The sequence below is a fragment of the Trichosurus vulpecula genome, chromosome 3, assembly GCF_011100635.1.
Source record: "Trichosurus vulpecula isolate mTriVul1 chromosome 3, mTriVul1.pri, whole genome shotgun sequence".
Lineage (NCBI taxonomy): Eukaryota > Metazoa > Chordata > Mammalia > Diprotodontia > Phalangeridae > Trichosurus > Trichosurus vulpecula.
In genome coordinates this window covers 382413833-382439281 of record NC_050575.1, presented here as the reverse complement: position 1 = coordinate 382439281, position 25449 = coordinate 382413833, and the positions used below count along the sequence as shown (strand labels likewise).

The following is a 25449-nucleotide window of genomic DNA, read 5'->3' as shown; positions in this document are numbered from 1 at the left end:
AAGAAAACAACTGTGTCCTCCAAAGTCTCTTCTCTAAAGCTAAACAAGATCAGTTAGAATTACTGATTCTCAGACATGGAAGGGCTCAGGGGTTACGTAGTCCCAATAGTATGGGGGTAGGAAATTTCTCTGCAACATTTCTGCCCTGTGGTCACTCGCCCTTCACCCGAAGGTACCTGGGCAGTTGGGTGCATGTAGGATAAAGCACTGGGCCTAGAGTTAGGATGAGCTGGGTTCCGATGTAGCCTCAGATACTTGCTTGCTATGGAACCTTGGACGAATCACTTAACCTCTCTCTGCCTCAATTTCTTCAACTGTAAAATGAGGCTTATAATAGCATCTACCTGCCAGGGTTGTTGTGAGGATCAAATGATAATATCTGTAAAGCACAGTCCCTGGCACACAGCAGGTACTTAATAAATACTTGTTTTCTTCCCTCCCTAAAGACCTCCACTGATTGGGAACTCATCATCTTCTGAGGCAGCTCATTTCACCCTCAGACCAGTCCTTCAACAGATCATCAGATGACACATCCCTACCCTCTTCTCACCTCTTCGGCTTGCATCATTTTGAACACTTCTCCAAACTGAGATTTTTCTCCAGTTCCAATCACTACTCCCTGTATTAAGGAAATAAAAACAGTAACTATGGACAGTTTTTAGGAGAGATGGATCAAAATGCATCAAGTAGACAGAAGGGGACTTACTCTCCCTTTTCCATACTGGACTAGGGTTCCCATGAACACAATATTGCTCAGTGACGTCAGGTCCCCTCCCCCTGACAAGGGGCCGTCTGTTTTGATGCAAGGTTCAGCTTCTCCAGTAAAACTAGACTCATCAACCAAGAGCTCTGTAACCTAAGTTAAAAGGAGAAAGAAAAGGTAATTTCACCTCCCAACACACATTAGTTGCTTTGATTTTACAGAATGATATTTAAACCCTTGGCATTGTAAGACAAGCCACCCACAGATGCTGGGGGTGGGGAGGAAGACAATGCATCTCCAAATTCATTCAGTGCTGAAAATATTTTAAAGGTCATCTGCAACAACCCCTTTATTTTACAGATAAGGAAACTGAGGCTGAGAGAGGGGAAGTCGCAGGGCCAAGATCAAGCAGCTAATAAGTGACAAAGTTGGGATTTCAATACAAGTCTCAACTCCCATCCTCCATAAAGCGGGACTGATAATGCTTATATTACCTACTTCAGAGCTTACTTACGATGAAAGGGCCTTGCAATCTGAAAAGTACAACACAAATCATGATTTCTCGGATGCCATGTGATTGTATCAGAAGAAAACCAGGGCTGGCTTCTTACCTGAGCTGTGGCAGATGATGGGGAACTGGCCACCTTCTTCTCCAGAGTCTTACTTTAAATTATGCTACTTTTCATATGCTACATTCCAGCCAAACTGGCTGTTCCCTCTACACCACATCTTACCTCTGTTGTTGCACAGGCTGTCTGTCCTCCATGCCTGGGAAAGCCCCCTCCTCACCTCTGTCTCCTAGAATTCATAGCTTCCTTCAAGGCTCAGCTCAAGTGACATCTCTTGACCTACACAAAACCTTTCCTGATTGCCATCCCCTTCTCCATCGTGCTTAATTCATTCTCTCTCTCTCTCTCTCTCTCTCTCTCTCTTGCCCCTCTTCACCCCTTATCTGCCTCTCTCTGTTTCCCTCTCCCTGTCTTATTCCTCTTCCTCTCCTCCTCTTCCTCTCTTCTTCTCTCTCTCCTTCTGTCTCTCTCATTCTGACTCTCCCTTCTTGCTCTCTCCTCCCCTCTCTCTTTTCTCCCATTCTCTGCCTCTGTCTCTGTTTATCTCTCTCTCTTTCTCTTCTCCCCTTCCTCCCCTCTCCTCCCCTCTTTGTCTGTCTGTCTCTCTCCCCATCCCTGGAGGCAAACATAGAAAGAATGAGCAGAGTAGCAAGCCTCCCTTTCTCTCTAAATTACTTTGGATTGATCTGCCTCTGTTCAGGATGCTGGAAAGGCCACATGGCATAGAGAGCTAGCCTCGACCCCGGCCCTCTGACACATCCCGGCTGGGTAGCCCTGTGCAAGCCACTCTACCTCCAGACAACTTGCTAAGAATTTAAGTTGGAACAGTTGCTGATACAGGGTGTTTCCTGTCCAGGAATTCCCAGTCCCAATGAAGTCAAAGGTTCCCAGGAGAATGTAATTTAGCTGAGGGCAGGGACACCTTCAAGTTTGCCTCTGCATTCCAAGCATCTAGCAGACTACCTGGCACATAGAAAGTGCTTAATAATGCCAAGGGAATCAAGAGAGCAACCTCAGTAAGTAATGGGAATGGAAGCCAGGCTGCCAGGATTTAAGAACGGAAGGTCAAGAAGAGGCAGCAGCTGGGGTCAATATAAATCAGGGCTGTCCAACCTTAGGTTAACTTAGGGCCTCATTAAAATACACTAATTATTCGAGGGCCGCACCCAGAATAAAAAATACAGTACGCTAATAGAAAGTGTGGGAATGCATGTCATCAATATGACAGGAGAAGGCGCGAAGCGCGAGAGCAAACACAAAACAACAAAGAGACAACACAACAGTATAAAGGTAGGTGCATACTGACCAGTCTGCATCGTACAGACGGAATGCATCCCACAGATCGATTGAAAATTCCGTGCAATATATTCCTTCCATAATATTGCTTAAAAACACCAAAGAAAATTAATATCAATGAGATTATTTATTAGTGATGGGATTTAAAAAATCTAATATGCATTCCATGCAAATTATTATTATTTTTTTTTTGCTCATGAAAATTAAAACCCATAGGTGAGCCGCATAAAATTGCACTGCAGGCCGTATTTTGGACAGCCCTGATATAGATCAGCATGAGTGATCAAAAGGAAGGAAAGAGACCTATAGGTAACTAGGAAGACAAGCCACACTGTGGCTTTGATGGCAGGCAGGAGGAACTGACAAAGGTAGGGCATGATTGAGATGGACAGCAGAAAAGAATCTTCAGTCCTTTTCTCTCCCAACCAAACACTCTTGCTTTGTCACACCCATGCTCTGAAATCGTTATTTTCCCTGCTCCAAAGACAAAGCATTCCTTGGAGTTCTGACAAATTCAATCCGAGTCACCTTTTATTTCATAAATGGCAGAGAAAAAGAAAGCCGTGGCCTGGTCTTACTGGTTGTACCAGGTCAGCGTATGCGGCTGAGGTCCCTGTCCTTTGTCTTTAACTGAAGATGATGTTTTGTTAATCTTGAGTTTGAAGGCCGATTCCTTAACATATTGCTTCTTGAAACTGGAATGGCTTCAAAACATATTTAAAGCTACTCCTGACTGCATTGTCCTGGCTTAACAAGTAGTTTTACAGTTCCTGTTGTAAATAAACAAACTTATTGGCCCTTAAATCAGGCTGTAAAGTGTCAGGAGCAAAATCTGCAGACAGTGACCATGGGATCGTATAATGTCAAAACCAGAGGGCTTAGAACACAGAATGTCAAAGCTAGAAGGAGGCTTAGAACACAGATGTCAGAGATGGGAGTGGGCTTAAGACAGAATGTTAGAGCTGGAAGGGACTGTAGAGGTTATCTGGTCTAACCTCCTACTTTTTTGGTCAAAAAGTAAATCCCAGAGAAGTGACTTGCTCAAAGTCACATGGAGCTTCAAATGACCTCCCTGGCTTCCTTTAAAGTCCCATTTAAAATCTCACCTCCTATGGGAAGCCTTCTCCAACCCTTCTCTATTCCAGTGCCTTGCCTCTGTTAATTATTTCCTATTTATCCTATAAATCCTGTAAAAATTTGTATATATTTGTTTTCATGTTGTCTTACCCATTAGATAGTAAGTTCCTTGAGAGCAGGACTGTCTTTTGCCTCTTTTTGTAACCCCACACCTTAGCATAGTGTCTGGCACATAGTTGGTGCTTAATAAATATTTACTGATTGATTGACTAAAGAAAATCCATGCCATATTGAAGCCTTGAAAAATCACAGACCCTCAGAAGTTTCAATTTGGCCAGTAAATTGACACCAACATCGATTTTCACGTTTACTGGTTTGCCTTGCTCTTCATTTACTGTTCTTTGCTAGGTCAGGGTTTGACAATCTTTCAAAAACAGTCCACCATATTGCTAGTGTCAATTATTCTGGCACAAAGGCTTGGACCAGAGTGGTGAGGAAGCATGCCAATGTTTACAAACTGTTGCTGGGGGCAATGGGGAAGGGATGGGAAAGGAAGGTGGGGTAGAGGCAATAACCAACTGGGACATATCACTGAAAATTAGCCCTCGCTGTCCGTGTACACTGAGATGGTGGCTTGCAAATAGTATGTTGGTATATATGCCTTTGTAGTATGCATTGCAAAGAACTCATTTCTGTGTCAAGGATGTTATCCAAAGCCAGAGGCATCCTGGGAGTGAAGAGTTAGAGATCAGAGCCTTTTAGATCTAAAGAGGATCTTGGAGATCATCTAGTCAAAGGATCATAGACATAGAGCTGGAAGGAACCTTAAAGGTGTTGTCATCCAAACCACCTCATTTTGCAGGAAGAGAGGTGGTGAAAAGGGGGAGGTGCAGTAACCTGCCTGGAGTCCCATCAGCGGTAAGTGGAAGAGGCGGTTTTTCAACCTCGGTCTTCAGACTCTAAATTCAATGCTTCCCAACCGTATCTCGCTGCCACCATATTTTACCAAGGTGGAAACTACTGGCCAGAGAAGAGAAATTACTTATCCTACGTCATACTGCTAATAAGGAACAGATCTAGGATTTAAATTCAAGTCTTTTTGACTCCAAACCTCATGTTTTTTCTAATATACCACAACTCAGGGTCATCGTCATAGACATCTGCTAATGTGTTATGTACAGCATAATGTATTATATACAGTATTATATTGTTCTTATAATCCTGTAATGCAGCGATGCTCTCAGGTACCACTGGACTGTTTATCCCTGCACTAAATGGTCCCAGCAATACCCTTTACCTTCTGATGTGCTGCTTCTAATCGGCTGAGGATTGGGGAATCAAATAACCATAGTTGTTTCAATTGTAAATAAAGTAAGAGTGCATATGTTCTGGGGCACCTAGGTGGCTCAGTGGATAAAGCGATAGGCATAGAATTAGGAGCACCCATCTTCATCCAGCCTCAGACACTTCTTAGTTGGGCGACCCTGGGCAAGTCACTTCATCTATTTGCCTCAGTTTCCTCATCTGTCAAATATGAGCTGGAGAAGGAAATGGAAAACCAGTGTCTTTGCAAAACCAAAATATACATAGGTTATGTAATTTCTGCCAAAGAAAAAGGCTTAAAGTTGACTTAGGATTATAGGATTTAGATCTAAAAGTGACATTAAAGATGGATTAATTGATTCAAGATAAAGTAGCCTAACCCTGTGGCACAGTGGATGGAGTGCTAGGCCTGGAGTCAGGAAGACCTGAGCTCAAATCTGGCCTCAGACAGTTACTAGCTGGGTGACCCTGGGCACCCCACTTAACCCTCAGTTTCCTCATCTGTGAAATGAGCTGGAGAAGGAAATGGCAAACTGCTCCAGTATCTTTGCCAAGAAAACCCCAAATGGGGTCACGAAGAGTCAGACAGGACTGAATAATGCAACATGGGTTTTGAATGAGGGACTCTGCTGCAAATGAAGCCCAAAGTACTTGAACCTAGTGAAATATATTTTAGCTTCTCAGAGGACTTAGATGTTTCCTTTCAGGCTTCACATTGTATTCTCAGATATTGCCAGAGAAGCAATCTCAGGATTAAGTTTTACTTAACTGCTTTATTTTGTTATAAGAGATCTCTTACAAAGTGAGAGTGATCTGTACATGTGTGTAATATAAAAACAAAACAACAAACTTGAAAGTGACCCAAAAGGTACACTCTGTAACGTCTACAAAGTTGGGCATCCTTACCTCTATGAGTCGGATGTCAGCAGGAACCCTGTCTCCAACGGAGAGGCACACGATGTCTCCGGGGACGAGATCTCGGGCAAGAACATGCTGGAGCTTCCCCTCTCTTATGCTGAACATTTGAATCAGATAGAAAACAAGAGTACCCATGTTGAAAGAAATGTACTTTATGTCCTAATGATAACTGCATAAATACAGATCACTGAAACAAGAGTCCTCTTAATTACAAAATTTTTTTTGGCTTTAGGGGTTGATCATTGGTAGAAAAATCAAAGAATCAAACAACGTTTTCTCATTTGTGACAAGAGCATTTCTATTAGATAAAATTTATCCTGAAGGGCAAACAAAGATAAAACTGCCCCATTTAAATAACATTGATTTAAGGTTTACAAAGTGCCTTCTTCATGACAACTCTGTGAGATATGTGGTGCAAATATAATTTCTATTTTAAAGATAAAAAAAGTGAAGCCCAGAGAAGTTATGGATTGTCCAGGAAATGTCCCCATTCCAGGTCTATAGCTTTTTTCATTATACCAGACACAAGCAGACGACCCACAAAAAATGCACACACATACACAACTATTGCTTTTCTTTAAAACATAACTGTCTTACTCTGAAATTATTTTCAGAACGCTCTGTCATATGTATTTATTTGAGGAAACTGAGAAAGCTTAAGTGTAGTTAAGTTATTCAGTTGTTTCAGTGATGTCCGACTCTTCGTGACCCTATTTGGGGTTTTCTTGGCAGAGGTACAGGAATAGTTTTGCCAGTTCCTTCTCCAGCTCATTTGACACATGAGGAAACTGAGGCAAACAGGGTGAAATGACTTGGCTAGGGTCACACAGCTAGTAAGTGTCTGAGGCTGGATTTGAACTCAAGAAGAGGAGTCTTCCTAACTCCAGGCCTAGAAGGGGCTTGTCCCAAATTTCCAAGTCAGGAGCCAGACTAGACAAAAGAAGTCCTGAAACATGAGCCCTGAGGCTTACTGCTAGACTTCTGACGTCTCATTATTATTCCCTTCTTTCTTTCATGGCTGGCCACTACCACAGCCCTGCCACCCAAATTATAATGTACTAAGCCAACTAGAAAACTCTTTTCCAAAGAGAAATCTTGTTTTCATTATGATAACAATGCCTCTCATGTGAAAGTCTTCTGGTGGAAAGACTAAACGGTGAGTGGGAAAGAACGCTGGCCTTAGATTCCAAAGACTTGGATTTGGGTTCTTGCCCCCAACATTTGGGCAGCTACATGGTGCGGTGGTTAGAGCACTGGGCCTGGAGTCAGGAAGACCTGAGTTCAAATCCAGCCTCAAACACTTACTAGCTGTGTGACCCCAGGAAAGTCTCTTCACCCTCTTTGCCTCAGTTTCCACATCTGTAAAATGAGCTGGAGAAGGAAACAGCAAACCACTCCACTTTATCAAGAAAACCCCTCTCCAAAAAGGGGTCACAAAGAGTCAGACACAAGTGAAATAACTGAACAACCATCAATGAGGTTGGGGGAGAGAAGTCACAGATGGGACCCGGGGTTTTCTTGGGCTAACTTCCTAAATCCGAAAACTTCTTAACAACAGAGGTCTCATGGACTTTCCTGAGCTTCATCGTACCATGGCTCAGGTTTACAGACGGGTTAAGCAAGGCCTACATTCATTTTGGTGCTGTGCTTGGTTTCTGGGAAGAAAGAAATACTAAATTCCGCCAGATTTTAGTATTTTCATTATATTGTTCAAATTCACATTTCTGTTCCAGAATTAGGCTCAAGTTGGATGAAGCTAAGGATTAGAACATTCCACAATAAATTTGAGGAGCATAAACCTCCCTGCTTAAAATGTGAATAACTTAACGGCACAGATTAAGACTTAGGGCTGCTCTCTCACAAAGGAAAAACTCTAATGAACTTAGCTCCATTATGGTGAATTCTAAAGATATTAATACCAACATAATTAACACTCAATAATGAATTTCTGAGTGAGCCCTCCCTCGACTCTATCCATAAAATTTTAAAGCTAGAAGAGAAACAGTAAGAAGTCACCTTCATTTTACATATGAGGACATTGAGATCAAGAAGAATCGAATGATTTGCCCAAATAAGTGGCTTTCTGTTGTTGTTCAGTCATTTCAGACCCGTTTGACTCTCCATGACCCCATTTGAGGTTTCTTGGCACAGATACTGGAGTGGTTTGCCATTTCCTTCTCCAGTTCATTTGACACATGAGGAAACTGAGGCAAACAGGTTTACGTAACTTGCCCCAGGTCACACGGCTAATAAGTGTCTGAGGCAGGATTTGAACTCATGAAGATGAATGTTCCTGATTCCTAGTGCTCTCTCCACCGTGCCACCTAGCTGCCCTAAATAAATGGCTAATGAGTGGCACGGAAGGCATTGACTCATGGGTCTTCTGGCTCTTGATCCACCATTTCTCCTATGGCCTTGCAGTGGTCTCGAAGTACAAATCACTTTCTTGCTTATTTTCCAAAACCACATTAACTCTCAACATCACATGGGGGCACATTTAGGGAAACCCAGCTCTGGAAGAGTTTCTTCCTTCACAACTAGATTCAGAACACCCAGGCTCTGCTGACCTTCACAAAATCACCCCTCTCATTTAGTCTTCAGTGTCCTCATCGGAAAAATGCAGGACATTGGATAACATGACTTCTAAGGTTCCATTTGATCTGGATTAATTCTCCTTAAGTATGGAAACGTGCTCTAAAAGGGACTTCCTTTGTAAAAGGAAAATCTACAAATAGCCTACAGACTGGCACCTAATAAATTCTCATTGACTTGATAACTACTTAATTTATTGTTGATCATAATAGTAACATGATTTGTCCAAAGACACGCAACTACTTGGTTGCAGAATCAGTACTAGAATTCACGTCTTGATTCCAAGACCAGAACTCTCTCCATCAAACCATGAATGTCCTTTGGGAACAACATCACAAATACCTGATTTTTGCCATTCAACTGATTGGTTCATTAATTGTTCCTGGTGTTGCATAAATTCCTAGGAACCATCTCACTTACCAGTTACATTCTGGAGGCACAAGCTTGCTAAGTTCTTCCAGAGACTTCTCGGATCGGTATTCCTGATAAGAAGCACATTAGAAAGGTTGTTCCAGAAGAGAATCGCTCTAAAGTTGGACGGCTTCATGGGGTTACCAAGATAGGATGCTTCATGGCATAACTTACCTGGATGAAGGCTACTGTAACCACAATCAGTACGGCCTAAAGACAAATGGGGAAAACAATTAACTTTGAAATGGATCAGGATAAAAGGAATAAGGTGTCAACTGGTCTCTAGTATTCCTTGACAATTCTATAGGCCTTTGGGAATAGGAAAGCTGAACAATGAAATGGGTGAGGTGAGATGCTGTTCCAGGACAAAAGAGAGATTGCTCCTATGAGCTGTAAAAATGTCCAGGACCATGCTTGGCTAGTACTGTACACTGCCCTGAGGTCACCTACTCAAAGAGGCTCATGTGAGAGGAAGCAACAAATCACAGAATTTTAGGAAAGGAACAGAATAACCAGTCTGGCTTCTTATCACATGGAAAGAAAGCTCAGCTTAGTGAGAAAAGATGGCGAAGTCATACAATAAGGTAGTGGCAGAAAGAAGGAAGGACATGAGCATTCATTAAGCATTTACTATTTACATTATCTCATCTGATTGCCACAACAACTCTGTGAGGTAGGTGCTATTATCCCCATTTTACAGTTAAGGAAACTGAGGCAGACAGAGGACAATTGACTTGATCAGGGTCATGCAACCAGTACATGTCTGAGACTAGACTGGAATTCAGGTCTTCCCAACACCAGGACCACCCAGCTACTGTTTATCAGAGCCCAAACGGAAACAGATCTCTAAACACTTAGCCTAATGTGGTACTCACTACTAAGAAAATGGGCTAAGATTTTTTTCCTCAGATGTTAATGCATAGAAGGCATTCCCTGATTCCCACCTCCGAAGTCCTCAGCCCCATTGATTTCTAGTCCTTATTTATGGCTTCTCATGGACTCACCATTGTGATGCTAACAGCATCCTCATATTCTTTGGTAATCACGCTTACTAAAGCGGAGCCCAGAAGTAACAGGATAAGCGGATTCTTAAACTAAGGAAAGGAAAAAAAAACATGTTTACATCATTTATGCAGGTCCACACTGACACAGAGAAACATACATTTATTAAATATATAGACAGTGCTGGCCTTCTGGGTAGGTAATGCTGGTGTGGGGGGGAGGCGCGGTATGAGTAAGACTCTGTTCTCTGAAATATCCATTGCCCAGTTGTTTTAATTCTGCCTTCCAATCCATCCATTAAATTAAACTTTCATTAAGGTACTTCCCAAGTATTTTCTTTTCAGATATCAATACCCACTTATGGTTTAATAAATATGGCTGAACAAGTGGTGGTATATGATTGTGATGGAATACGACTGTGCAATAAGAAATGACAAGCTTGTGATCTTAGAAAAACATGGATAGACTTGCACGAAATAATGAACAGCAAAAGGAGAAGATACAGTGACAACAATACTGTTCTAAAGACAACTTTGAGCGAATAAGTCACTTTGATTATTATAAATACCCAAATTAACTACAAAAGACCTATGAAGGAAGATGCTATCTGTATCCAGATAAAAAACTGATAAATAGAAGCATATATAGAATGGTTTTATACATATATATATACACATATGTAAATACACACACATATTTATGTCTAATGGTAGCCATCTCGGGGTGGGGGGGGAGGAAGAAAAAAACGGAAAAAATTACATAACTATATTTAAAAGGATAGCAAGTTGTACATAATAGATATGTAGTTTCATGTGCAATCTTTTTTATTATCCTGTGTTATAGAAACACTTGTTTAATCCCTAAATTAAAAATAAAATTAATAAAAATATTTAAAAATATATTCATCGTAATCTTCATCAGATTGCTTACCATCTCAGGAAGGGGTAAGGGAAGGGAAGGAGGAAGAAAATTTGGAACTCAAAATTTTAAAAAACAAGTATGAAAAGTTGTTTTTACATGTAATTGGGGAAAATAAAATATTCCTTTAAATTTTATTACAAAAATATTTATAGTTGGGTTTTTTGTTAGAGTGAAAAATTGGAAGAAAGAAATGTGTATGTCCAACAACTGGGGAATGAATGAATAAATTATGACATTTATATAATGAAATACTATAGTTCTATAAAATATGAATACCAAGAAATATGGAAAGTGCTATGAAACGAGGCATAGCAAGGTCATAAAAATGACAAGAGCATATAAATTCACTACAATCACATAAAATCAAAGGCAACGTGTTTCTAGAAGTACATAGATATACTTGGAAGGGCACAAAAAGCCAATATACTGGTATCATTCTTATGAAGACTTATGTCATAGTTTTTCAAATCAAAATGCTCAGTTGAATGCCATAGAGACATCTTAAATTCAATATGTTTGAAAGAGAACCCATTATTCCCCCCAAGAAACCCTCCCTTCTTCCTAACTTCTTTATTACTGTCAAGGACACCGCCATCTCTCAAGTCACCCAGGATCATATCCTTGTTCACACTCAGTCCCACTCATCCCACACAGCCAATCTATCATCAGGTTTTGTCATTTCATCTTTCACAACATCTCTTCACACAACGGGCATCCTGGTGCAGACCTTTAGCATCTCGCATCTGGACCAGAGCAAGAGCCTGCTGGTTGGTCTCCTTGCCTCAAGTAGTTCCTTACTACATTTGCTAAATTGACCTCCTGTAAGCACAGGGTTAACCATGCCACTCTCCACCCAATCCTCCCTGCTAAACACCAATGGCTCCCTATTACTCCCAAGATCAAATATAAAGTCACTTGACTTTTAAAGCCTTCACAACTTGGCCTTTTCATACCTTTCCAAGCATCTTGAACTTGACTTAAATCATTGTACTCTATAATCCAGCAACAGCAGCCTCTTTGCTGTCCTCATACGTAACATTCCATCTCCTGACTCTCTAAAGCATTTTGCATTAGCTATCCCCAAAGTCTGGAATGTTTTTTCTTCTCATCTCTACCTCCTGGCCTTCTTCAGGACTTAGTTCAAATCTTACCTTCTGCAGGATGGCTCCTCTGGTTTCCCTCTGCACCCTCCATTAACGACTTTCCTATGAGACTACTTCCTATCTGCAATGAATATACCTTGTACGTATATAGTTGTTTGCGCATTGCTTCCTCTGTTGGAATGTGAGCTCCTTGAGGGCAGGGACCAAATTTTTGCCTTTCTTTGCACCATTAGCACTTAGCACAGTGCCAGGCACCTTGTAGGCATTTAATAAATCATTGGTGATGTTCACAATGGTGATAAAATGATTTTTCATTTTAGAGGTTTATTTGATCTGGTTATCAGTATTTGGTGTGACTATTAATCTTATAAAAAGAAAAAAAAACTCAATACGTCTTAAGAATTAGTAACAACTAGCAATTACTTACAACTTAGTGTAAGCTTGCTTGCTTCTCTGATCATTTCCTTCCTAGATTTTGAGGGGAGAGCAAGCTATCAAGGGAATTGTAATATTGAGGGGAGTTGGAAGGTAATTATGGGGCGTGGGGCGCTTGTATTTTAAAAAGAAAACAAGGCAAAGAATGACACATAAACGACATAAGCATCACAGGGGTCCTGAACAATACCATATCTACTGAGGCACGAGAGAAGGTTGGTGGAGAGGATCAGATTTGAGCTGGGACTTCAAAAATGGGTAAGATTTAGAATAAAAGAAAGAAATATGGAAAAGATTTCAGGCAAGGGTATTACTCAACCCAAGATGTGGAAGCTGGGCCATCCAAAAATATTTGGGGGGCAGGAGGGTTGTGTTGGATCTGTGTTCTAGAGGGATGAAGAGTTGGGATAGCATCTCTACCACTTCCTCATTGTTCTCTTGTGCTTTGTGTCCACCGCTCCAAATTCTGGAAACTCCATGAAGGCAAAGGGTATGATACTTCTTTAAATTTCTCCAACATACCTAATTAGCCCCATTCCTGCCCAATCCAATCCAACAAGTAACTACTATGTGTAACGCTCCACACTAAGAACTAGAAATGCAAAAACAAAACAAAACCAAGGGTCTTGCCTTCACAGAGCTTACACTCTAAGCAGTGCCCAGCCAATGAACACTCTAAAGAGCAAACCTCATTCAAGGTCAAAGTCTATGCCCTGCAGATGCCCTCTCCCTCCTTCAAAGTTGTCACTAATCTTTTCATTAACTTCTACTGCAATTCAGCATTTCCTTTAATGATTTAGACACATGATCCTGAGAAGGGGTCCCCAGATTTCACTCTAATCAAGGGGGCCCATAACCCAAAAGTGCTAAGTCCTTCTCTCTAAAGAGCAGAACTGTTATTAAAAATTGAGATAATGCCTTGAGACCAAAGAAAAGAAGAAAAATTGGAAGACACTCTGAGTGAGAGGCTTTATATATCTATCAAGAATCCATTTATTAAGTATCTACTGTGGTGCAGAGTGTTGGATGCTAGGAGGAGGAGCTCAGTATAGTCAAATCCCAAAAGGGGAAGGGAGATGGTATGTGTGTGGATGTGTGTGCTTCTATCACCTTCCAAGAAATAACATCCAAGGCTTCCTCTCTTTTACTGCTAGTTTTTTTATTTCATAGTAAAAAACATAACACAAATCAATGAATACAAAATGTTTAAAGGTTCAGCTTAATATCAGCCAGGTCTGCTGATGCTAGCTAAGACCCCAGAAACATCTGAAAATTTTAACATTTTTATGACTGGTTCCTGTAGCCTTTATTGGCACGAAGTTTGCAAAACCATTTCTGTCTTCTTCTCATGCTGGGCCAAATAATTCATTTCCCCTCTATTTTAGTTCAATCAGTATTACTCAGTTTGGTGTGATTCCATAGGGGTAGTTGATTATTTCTCTTATAAGGTTCTGTATATTAAGCCCCAGCCCTTCGAACTACAGATTGTAAGTTCACCTGCTTAGCCCCAAGAAGCTAACTAGAAGGTCTCCACCCAAAATGGCACAGTCATAGTGACCAAGCCCAGCATGACAGAGATGACCCAAAGATACAGAAAATCCCCCAGCTTATTTCTGTCCCTCCATCCTTCCACCCTATTGCACAACATGAGGAAACAGCCATGACCAACAGGTGATCCTTGACTTGCCCATGCTATGACCTTTCTACCAGTCATGAGCTCATCGGCCCTATGCTGACAGAGAGAACAATCATGAAGACCCAGGCTCAAGTGATGACTTTGACACTTCATACCTGGGTGACTGTGGGTTAAAGCTGTACAACCTTTCCACAAGCCTCAGTTTCCTCAAAATGCAAAATGGGGAAAACAGCACTAGCACTACCTCAAACCAAGGTCCATCTTTTAGCATCAGTATTCTTCTAGTAATGGTATAGGGTTCAAAGTCACAAAATACCACAGTCACTGAAAAATTAAAGCAGTAGGTCACCCAAAGGACAGTGGAGAGGCAGCCAGTTATGTGGGTAGGCTGTAAAAGATTAACCATGAAGAATCACACCAGACAAGCAGGGGCCAGGGATATCCTCAGAGGGATGTATGACTGAAAAGGGAGGTGAACATGGCTGATGGAAAGCCCATTTTTCCCACTGGTATTCATGCAACATCAAGAGGTCTACAGGAATGTTCCAAATATACTGGATAGACCTCCTGCTCTTGGAAGGATATGGATGAGTTGTACCCATATGGTTGAGATCAAAGCCTCAGTGACCTATCGAAGTAGTATAATAAATGATTTATATACAGTTTTAATAGATTTAATAATAGCCTCTAAAAAATATTGGGGAGGGTCCAAACCTATGATTTCACCGGGGAACCAAGAGGTTAAATGACTTTTCCACGGTCACACAGACAGTATATGGAGTATATGGGGTCAAAATGAGGACATGAACTCAGGTCTTCCTAACACAAAAACAAATTTTCTTTCTACAACACTACATTGCCTCTCTATAAATAAGGGCTTTTTAACCTGGGATAGATTTTGGGGTATCTATGACATTGGATAGGAGAAAATGACATCTTTATTTTTACTACCCTCTAACTGAAATTTAGCATTTCCTTCAAAGATTTAAACACGTGATTCTGAGAAGAGGTCCCTCAGTCTCATTGTACTGCCAAGGAGGCCCATGAGACAAAAAATATGCTAAGTCCTTTTCTAAAGAGTAGAACTATTAAAAATTTGGATAATTCTTCATAAGACACTGAAGTCAAATGAACAAAGGGGAGACTCATGCTGTGGGATTTATGTTCATAAATACACTTAACAAGGATTCATTTTAAAAAATACCACCCCTGCCCAGAAATGCTTTAGGACAGACCTTTTAAAACTTTATATATCAGATAAGAATCCTCAAGTTTCTGTTTCAGTCATCAGATTTCATTTACATTCTGTGTGGATGGATTAATGCCACACTATGTAGGCATTATATTCATTTCAATTCTTCATTTAAAATGATTATTCAAACAATTATTTGCATAAAAGTTCGTAAGACCTTTAGAATACTTGCATTGTGTTATCAAATGTAGAAATCAGGATCTGATCAAAAAATCAATTTCTAGGAAGAGTTACTTAAGCATTATAGAAATACAGTAATCCTAGGAAATAAGAGATATATATACACAAACATAAAACAAACATCAGGAGTAGAATTTGTTAGGGAAAGCATGTTTATATAAGTATGTGTGTATATGTATATATGTATGTATATATATGTAAATGCATGTGTATAGGTGTATGTATATATATGTAAATGCATGTGTATAGGTGTATGTATATATATGTAAATGCATATGTATAGGTGTATGTATATATGTAAATGCATATGTATAGGTGTATGTATATATATGTAAATGCATATGTATAGGTGTATGTATATATGTAAATGCATATGTGTAGGTGTATGTATATATGTAAATGCATATGTGTAGGTGTATGTATATACATGTAAATGCATATGTATAGGTATATGTATATACATACACCTATACACACACCCACACACATATACATACACACACATATCCATGCTTAATTGTAGCCTGGGTGGGGGTAGAACCAAGGAAAAACGCACAGCAGAGAACAAAAGAAAACTGACAAGGACGCAAAGAAAAGATGGACAGTTTGTAACACAATAGGTAGTATTTATTACATAGGCTTTCTTGAAATGGAAATGGAAATTTATTGCTATGTATTTTGAATCCTCTCTTACATTCTGCTATACACATGACATGATTTTTTCTCTTCTTATTTTATATTTAAGTTTTAATATTTAAATTTATGTTTATTTTTCTTTTCTTATTGTGTGTTTAAGTTTTAATATTTAAGTTTATAATATGTTTCTTTTTATTTTCTTATTGTGTATTAAAGTTTCAGAAAAATAAAATAAAAAAGAAATGTAGCAATCCCTTAAAACTCACAAATATGTAGACTTTGGAACTCAAGAAAAGAATAAATTAGGAAACATTTGGAGGCTGTAGAAATGTCCAGGCTCCCACACTACCTCTCTTAGCCTAGTCCCAAGGAAGACTGAACTAACCTGAGCTGTCTTTGTTGGCAGCTCCCCCAAAGCAGTATAATCTTTCTTAGCACTAGAAAGAACTAGGGGCTCAGGGGCAGCTAGGTGGCTCAGTGAGTAGAGCACAGACCCTGGAGTCAGGAGGACCTGAGTTCAAATACAGCCTCAGACACTTGACACATGTACTAGGTGTGTGACCTTGGGCAAGTCACTTAACCCCAATTGCCCTGCCCCCCCCCCAAAAAAGAACTAGGGGCTCACAATAGAAAGGCATGACTCCCTAAGGTTGGGGTATTAGGGTCCTAGGAAGGTCCCATACTCCCAATCCTTCAATCTCTAGTGTCCCACCCCTCCTTTCACAGAGGGAGAAACGAGGCTCATAAAGGTTAAAGGACCTTTTGAAGATCACACAGATAGTAAGTGATAATGAGGCAGAATTCAAACCTAGGTCCTCTGCCTCCAAATGGAATTCCCTTTTGCCTATTCACCTGCCCCAACCCTCACTGAAGACTAAAACAAATCAGTCCTTTATCTTTCTAGCTTTGGGCTCTGATCCGGGTCGAGTGGAAATTGCCCAGGAAGGGGATACTCCATAATAGCAGTTCCTGACACCTCAGGGTGCCTGGAGGGGTTGGCTGCAGGTTTAAGGGGGAGGGAGGCAGAGAACAAGACTGTGCACACATCTCCGGAAGGTGACAAGTGAGGAGGCCAAGGGCCAAACCAACTTGGCTTCTTTCATCATTTTGCCTGGGGCCTGGCCTGCAGAACAGAGGAGGAATCTTCTAGCAAGCAGTATTCTCCTCCATAATGCTTTTCTGTGAACTACAGTTTCCAGAAGCTCCTAGCATCACTTTCCATTCTCTAAACTAAGCTTCTTGGAAGTTGTATGCAGAGCTATTAACTAGCAATTTTTGCATCCAGGATAAGTAAGTAGCACAAGCCACATCCTCAAATACTGCTGCGGACATGTTGGTAGTAGGTAAAGGGAGGGGCAGGTTGTCAAGGAGAGAGGAAGAAGCAATTCATAGGGCAGCTGCCTACTTTAAATATTCTTACTAATTCTTCTTGCTGAAGTCAGATGTTTCCACGCTATGGAGGAGTTCAAGTAGAGTAATGCCCTCTACATTTTGCAGCCCCGAGACAAAGCCCCAGTCATCATGCCCTAGTTACGATTCTGGATACACGCTGTCCTAAGGTATTGATTATTCGCACATGCCTTTCTTCAGAGACATTATTAACTGGCTCCAGGAGTAGCAGTTGGAAATCATAGAATGACAGGATGAATTTAGAATTTAAACAGAATACAAAGACAATCTATTCCAATCCTCTCCTTTTACAGAGAAAAACTAAAGACCAGAAAATGACTAAGACTCTCTTAAGTGTTGCCAAGTCTGCAGTACTTAGGAGTAAATGAGAATGGATTCAGGTGAGAGTACAGAGACTGCCTAATCAGTTGGTAGCTAAAACAACCATAATTCACATGTCTCTGTCACTTAAAAATTAAGAGCTGTGGATTGATGAGAATCTGATTCCAAGGGTTTTCATGAACCACAACCTCAGTATGAGCCTGTGTGACACTGCAAAAATTAATGTAATTTTACGGTGCATTAATTGAAGCCCAGTGCCTAGGACTAGGGAGGTGATAATCCCACTGACTTTACCCTGGTCTGCACAAATTTGGAATACTGTATTTAGTTGTGGGCTGACAGCCAGAGGAGGGTGACCAGGAGGCTGAAGGGTCTTCAAGTTGACATTGGAACAAGACTGTTTGGAAGAACTAGCCCCCCCCCCCCTTTTTGTTGCCTGGAGGAAAAAAGAATCAAGGTGGGACATAATAGTTGTCTTCAAATATTTGAAGAAGGGCTGGGTAGGGAAGGAAAGGGAATAAGCATTTATTAAGAGGACAGCTAGGGGGCATCGTAGTGCATGGTGAGCTAGCCCTGGAGTCAGGAAGACTCATCTTCCTGAGTTCAAATCTGACCGCAGGCACTTAGTAGCTGTGTGACCCTGGGCATGTCACTTAACCCTGTTTGCCTCAGTTTCCTCATCTGTAAAATGAGCTGGAGAAGGAAAATTGCAGACCACTCCAGTACCTTTGCCAAGAAAACCCCAAATGGGGTCACCAAGAGTCAGACACAACTGAAAACAACTAAACAGTGACAACCAAACTTATTAAATACCTACTGTTGCCAGGTGCTGTGCTAAGCATTTCACAAGTGCAAGCTCATTTGGCCTCAGAGGACAGAACAAAGAGCAATGGGTAGAAGTGAAAAAGAGACAAACTTAGGCTAAATATATGAAAAAAAGTTTTGATAAACATAATCATCTAAACGTGGGCCACGGGTAAATAAGAGGAGCTCTCTAAGCCTCATTTTCATTTCCTGATAAATAAAATGGGTGTAAAAATACTTAGTGCTACCTACCTCACAGTGAGAAGCAGCATGGTTCAGGAGAGGATAGGGAGCTGGCCTTGAAACCAGAAAGACTCCAGTTCAAATCCCCCCAGAAACCTACAGGCTGTGTGACTCTCAGTGACTGAGGCAACTTTCTAAGACTATAAGTTGCAGAGAAGATGCCCCCCCCCCCCTTCCCCACTACCTCCGCATAGATAGAGGGATCATAGAACCACAGAACTGGAGGGCCAGGCAGGTCCTCAGTAACCATCTCCTCCAACCCATCCATGAAAGGACTGACCACTAGAACATCACCTAGAGGTGTTCATCTCGAATCTGCTTGAAGTTCCTCAATGATAGAGAATGCACCGCCTCCCGAAGAAGGCCATTACACTTAGGATGGCTCTAATTCTTAGGAAGTTCTTCTGGACGTCAAGCCAAAATCCCTCTTCAAGTCATGCCTTTGCTGCTCGGACCATCACCTCCTTCCCTAAACCCCAACCCAAGCAAACTGAGCTTTGCCTGTAGGTCCCTTGGTTGCTATTATTCTTCCGTCTGTGGCCGTTCTCTAGAGCAAGAGTGGGGAACCTGAGGCCCGAGGCCACTTGTGGTCCTCTAGGTCCTCAAGTGCAGCCCTTTGACTGAATCCTAACTTGACAGGACAAATCCCCTTAATAAAAGGATTTGTTCTGTAAAACCTGGACCTAGTCAAAAGGCCAAATCTGAGGACCCAGAAGACCACATGTGACTTCGAGGCCTCAGGTTTCCCAACCTTGCTCTAGAACATATAACTCTGAGGATAAATATTCACAGGTACTCTTTCCCCTCCCTCATTCTTTTTAGTTTAATACCCTTTAGATCGGATCTGCAAGAGACCTGGTAAATACATTCTTACTGACCTTTGTTAGCTACAATCTGTCTCTGGCCAGAAATTGATCACCCTTGTATATGAGCTGTGATCCAGAAATCAAATTTCCATTCTTAGACATCATCTTTTTAGCCAACTGCCCACTTACCAAATTAGTTTTTCTCTTCTACATCTTTTGCCTCCGATGGGCAACAGTGAGTAAAACACAAATCTATGTCCCTAGGGTCCCTCAATTTCTTGTCCAAGACTTCATAATCACTGGCAATATTTCCTAGGTTCCTTCTGATAATGTTATTTGTGTCCACATGAATCACCCAAAGTGGACAGCTGTCATTCATTCACTGGGATAAGCCTTGGGAGGTTCCCTGTTGTATCTTGGAAACGTGTCCCAGGAAGACAACAAATCTAGCTGTTGTTGTCATTGGGTCAACAAGGAGCTGTCTTCATAACTGAGGTGGAAATGACCGATTACCACCATTCTTCTCTTCTTCCTCTGCCCCTCAGTGGAGGGTCTCTCCCCCTGACAGCCTCTTTGATTCTTGTATATCATTCTTTGGAGAACAAGTTTTTCCTCCTGTTTTCCTCTTCAGGAAGTGCCCCAACACTATCTATGAACTTGTATGGCTGCCCTTTTCTTCCTGTTCTCATCTGTGCAATATTTCCATCCTCTATCATCCCAAGAAGATGCCCGTGTTCTTTCCCTAACTCAGATTCCTTTTTTCCCCATCAAAACCTTACATTTTTCCAACAATAAGAATAATTATAAGGATAACTACCAATAATGATAGCTAGCATTTATTTATATAGTGCCTTAAGGTTTGCAAAATGCTTTACAATTATTTTATCTTCACAGAAGTTGTGAATTGTTCAGGGTCACAGAACTAGTAAGTGTCTAAGGCTGGATATGAGCTCAGGTCTTCCTGACTCCTCCAAGTGCCGTACTCTATCCACCACTCCAGCTAGCTACCTTCAGGATCTCTTCATTCTCCCTAACTGCTTAGAATATGGAGTGACAGTCTTAGAGCCCCTTCTTCTCCTTTCACCTCTTCCTCCAGGAGGAAAATCAGCCTACACTTACAGACAGATAATAGTCACTCGGCTGTGGCGGAATCCTAAACTTTACATACAAGATGCAAGTGACTGTATAATTTCCCCTTTTCTCCATGATGCTTGAGATTTCCAGCCTTTTCTCGAAACTACTTCAACCCTAAACACTTAGTTAAATTTTTACAGCCAATTGTCACTTCTCAATAACATGACAAAATCATCTAAATTCTTTTCCTTTGTCTCAACAACTCCTCTGCCTCAGCCATACCCAAGTCCCTTTCAACTTTGCCCAATTTCTCATCTGTTTCAACAATTTGCCCCACCCACCAATCCACTCTATCAATATGCTTAACCCACTTACCTTTTCTCTCTTACCTTGTCTTGCCACCTACCTTCCTCTTTTCCCTCTTGAGTCTAACTCTTAGGGTTCTACCCTACTCTTGCTACTCCTTGGTCATTTTTATATCTTCCTGAATTGTCCTTGATAACTGCTTCATTTATACACCAGAAATAGGATCTGGGCCAGCATAAGAGCCTAGAGAGAATCCTTAAATTTTTCTTCAATTTCTGCAAAATTTTGCCAACTTTCTTACCTTCAACTTCAGCCTCTGACCTACTCCACTGGTCCAAATCCCTCCGTGTCACCTATATGATTTTTGTCTCCTTTTTATTTGGCTTAAATCCATTTCTCTTCTTCTGTTCTCTCCCACAACCTTCTCCCATGGAATCTAAGAGCTCCTTCATCAAGGATTCCCTGTACTGAAGAAATCACAGATGCAGGCTCTACCCTTACCTATCTCACAGGACTGTTTTAAGTATAGACCCTAGCTTAGGGGATAAAGATTCACTATTGGACAAAAACTTCTGAGAAAACTGGACATCAACATGAAATAAATTAGATTTACATCAGCACATCACATCTTATACCAAGATAAGGTCCAAATAGATGCAAGACCTAAGTACAAAAGGTCACATCACAAATTAGAGAAACATGGAAAAAATTATCTGTCAGATCTATGCATAGAAGAAAAGTTCATGACCAAATGAGGGGGAGAATCACAGAATATAAAATGGATAACTTTAATTATATAAAATTCAAAAAGGTTTCCCACAAATCCGACAAAGCTAATATTAAAAGGGAAACAATTAGCTGGGAAATTTTGTTGCAGCATGTTTCTCTGATAAAGATCTCATTTCCAAAATATATAAGGAACTGATTCATATTTATGAGAATTAGAGCCATTCCCCAATTGATAAATGATCTAAGGTTACATATGGCAGTTCTCAAGGGAAGAAACTCTGGCCACCTGCAGCCAAATGAAGGAAAAATGATCCAAATTACTACTAATTAGAGAAATGCAAATGAAAGTAGTTCTGAGTTTCTACCACACACTTGTCAGATTGGCAAAGTTACCCAAAAAAAGGCGATGATAACTGTTGGAGGGACTGTGGGAAAAACAGAACTGTTTATGATTCTAGAGGACCAGTGATGAAACGTACCATTCACCTCCTGACAGAGAGGTGATAAATTGTGGGTGCAAAATGGCACCTGTGAGTATTTTTATATACTGCCAATAAGGGGATTTGTTTTGCTTGACAACATATCTATGTTACAAGGAATTTGTTTTCTTTTCTCTTTTCTCCAATGGAGTAGAGGTGGGAGAAAGAGGAAATAGATTTGTTGTTCATTTAAAAAAAATTTAAAATAGAGGTAGGGTGCTATGGATGTGGAATATTGCAGGCACTTTCAGATGAGGTCACTACATTGTTAGTTTTATTTAATTGTTTACTTTGTTACAGTAGACCTCTCATGTAGTGGGGGTAGTCTGCGAGTGTTTGTTATATAAAAATAAACTACACCAGTAAAAACATTTTTAATAAAAAAATAATAGAATGTAAACTTTCTGAAGACAAAGAGTTTCTGTTTCTTCTGTTTCTCCAGGCTCTAGAACTTACTTAATCAGTGCTTGTTGTTTGAGAGAGGAAAGGACTTTGTAGCTGTGAAGAGCTATTGGAAAAATATGCACTCTTGTAAGAACTGACAAAGGTAGGAATCCAGGCTTAGGTACCTTTGTGTCCCACCCTGACCCTACCTCAATCTAAATAAGTACTTATTACATTGATGATTGGGTATCACAGATTTATTCACACTGCGCTCTCTAAGAAGCCTTCTCTCATCACCTTGGCTCCCAGAGTCCTCCCTCCTCTGGACTCCCATAATTACACCACTTATTTTCCAGTTCTCCCTCTCTCACATCTCCACTCCTATTTTATGTAAATTAAATTAGGTTTAAATTAACAAGAACAGTCTTCAAGGAAAACAGTAATAATGATAACAATGTGATATTTCTATGATTACATGTCTATTACATTTGATCCTCATAATCCATGCAATAAACACTAGTTGATGCTGGGACAGGGTTGGAAAGGGGGAATAAATATGTATGAATCAGAATTTCTGTCCTCACTCTTATAAGGTAGGCACCATAGGCAACACTATTCCCATTTTATACATCAGTGAAGTGAGGATCAGAAATGTTAAGTGACTTGCCCAAGGTCATGCAGTCATTAAGTGTCAAAGACTAGAGCCCAGGTCTTTCCTAATTCCTAATTCCAACTCCTGTCCCACTGCCTAAAAGGTCTTCCTGCTTCCTTCTTCTCTTTTCTCCAAGTCATCCTTGACACTACCAGCAACTGATATGCCTAAAACACAGATTCAACCATGTCGCCACCATCACCACCCTGCCAAAGCATCCTCAGTGACTCCCTGTTGCCTCCAGTACAAATGATAAGCTCCATAGCCTACTGTACTTTTCGGTTTTTGTAGCCTCAGTGCCCAGCAGATAGTAGGCACTTAATAAAAATAAATCTGTGCCTTTAATGATGGTAGGGAATTTTCCAACTATTTAGATGAATGTATAATAGCTTCTATAGTCTTTTTTATTTCCAGCTAGCAAAATCAAGCCTACCTGGTTACCTGAAGTACTCATCAGTTGCCAGTTGTACCATAACCAGAATCTTTCTCTCCTTAAAGTACATTATCCTAAGATTTAGAGCAGATAAGAAGCTTAGAAATCATTTAATCTAGCCTATGGGGTTTAGAGTAATCAATACATCTTAGACTCTGCTAATTAGTATTATCGATGATATTCTTTGGTGTATTTTCTATTTTCTCAAACTAGTTTGTAGCCCAGCCACTCATGCCCTTCCCCTCCATTCCCCGCTTCCCTTCTGGGGCAGGGACTATGTCTTCTAATCCTTAGACACCCTCACGGCCCCTAGCACAGTGTCTCAAACATTAAAAAATACTTGACAGATTTTTTTCATTGTTTTTATTAAATAAAACATTTACATCTGTAATTAAATTCACCCTGTTGAAAATTTTCAGCCAAACACATAAACGAGAAAGTTATTCATTATCATGGACCAAAATTCTCTGAGTCTCTGACCAAGAAGAGTCTACGGCTGGGAGGACGGCCAGATCCCTGCTTCTTTGCATTGAAAAATCCCATTGTCCCTCTCTCAATGCTAGTGAATTCATTACCTGTTCCTTTAGATTTTCAAAAATGATTTTGCTTATTTATTTCCTAGAAGCTTAGTCTATTAGCACAATACAAGGGATGAAATATTGACCTTTATTCCACATCTGATCTTACCTGGTCTAGGTATTTCTTCCACACTGGTTCGGTGTTGTCGGCTACAAATTCATTCCAGCCGTGGATAAGCCTGCGTTGAGTCACAGAGAATTCAGACAGCCCACTTTGCAAATTGACCTGAAAAGACATTGAAAAGTTATCATATTAAACCCATGAAGAAAGGCTGCCTTGCCGGGTGGAAGGAGCTCTCCACTTGGAGTTAAGAAGACATGAGTTCAAATCCCATCTGTGACATTTAGCTGTGTGACCATGGACGAGTTATTTGTTCTATTCGCTAATTTACTCAATAAAAGAGAGAGGATAATAGCTGTAGTAGTTAACTCTCAGGGTTATTGTAAAGATCAAATGAGATAACAAATGTAAAGAGCTTTGCCAACATTTAAGCACTATACATACATACATATATGTACATATATATAGTCAATTACTATTGCTATTTATAGACTATGACTCCAGAATCTTAAATCACTAAGTGTTAAAGCTAGAGGGGCCCTTAGAACAGGGATTTTGAGAGCTGGGAAGGGCTTAGAGATCACTGAATTTAATCCCCTCATTTGTCAGCAAGACGAAGTAAAGAATCCCAGAATACTCAAATGACTCCTTCAGGATCACACAGCTAGTTGTGGCAGGATTAGCACTCGTGCTCATTCCATTATCTCCATGGATTATTTTCAGTTACAGACATTATCCGATATTAGATTATTCTTCAACTTCAAAGGTTCTTTCAACCTTTATGTTAAATCAAATTTATTTTAAGGATTCTTTGAAGATTTTGTAATACCCCTTAAAATAATTGTCAACAATCTCCATTTCCTGTTCATTTGCTTAACTGTTTTGAGGATTATCCATTGTGAGGTAAGCAGCTGGGAAGTAGAAGGGGTTGGTGTTCTGGGTCAAACAAAATTTATCAATTAAGAAAAAAGGAAATTTGGCAACACCTTGTCACATAATAAAACCAAAAATGGGAATTACAAGGAGAGCGCTGAGAATATCCACATACTGTAACTGGGGAAGAAAATGTGGTTGAGCCTTAAGTAATCAGAACAATTTGAAATAAAAAGCATTTC

At 40.4% G+C, this 25449-nt stretch overlaps 1 protein-coding gene across 1 annotated transcript in view; it reads right to left on the bottom strand.

Annotated features, from left to right (window-relative positions):
- ATP2C2 (ATPase secretory pathway Ca2+ transporting 2) overlaps positions 1-25449 on the bottom strand; it is a 109602-nt gene that overhangs the window by 48778 nt on the left and 35375 nt on the right. The window contains exons 3-9 of the mRNA XM_036750719.1: positions 24383-24499; positions 9894-9983; positions 9064-9099; positions 8899-8960; positions 5875-5983; positions 707-856; positions 551-619 (exon numbers count right to left, since the gene is read on the bottom strand). Of these exons, the coding sequence (XP_036606614.1) occupies positions 551-619; positions 707-856; positions 5875-5983; positions 8899-8960; positions 9064-9099; positions 9894-9983; positions 24383-24499 (633 nt within the window). The remainder of the gene's footprint in view (positions 1-550; positions 620-706; positions 857-5874; positions 5984-8898; positions 8961-9063; positions 9100-9893; positions 9984-24382; positions 24500-25449) is intronic.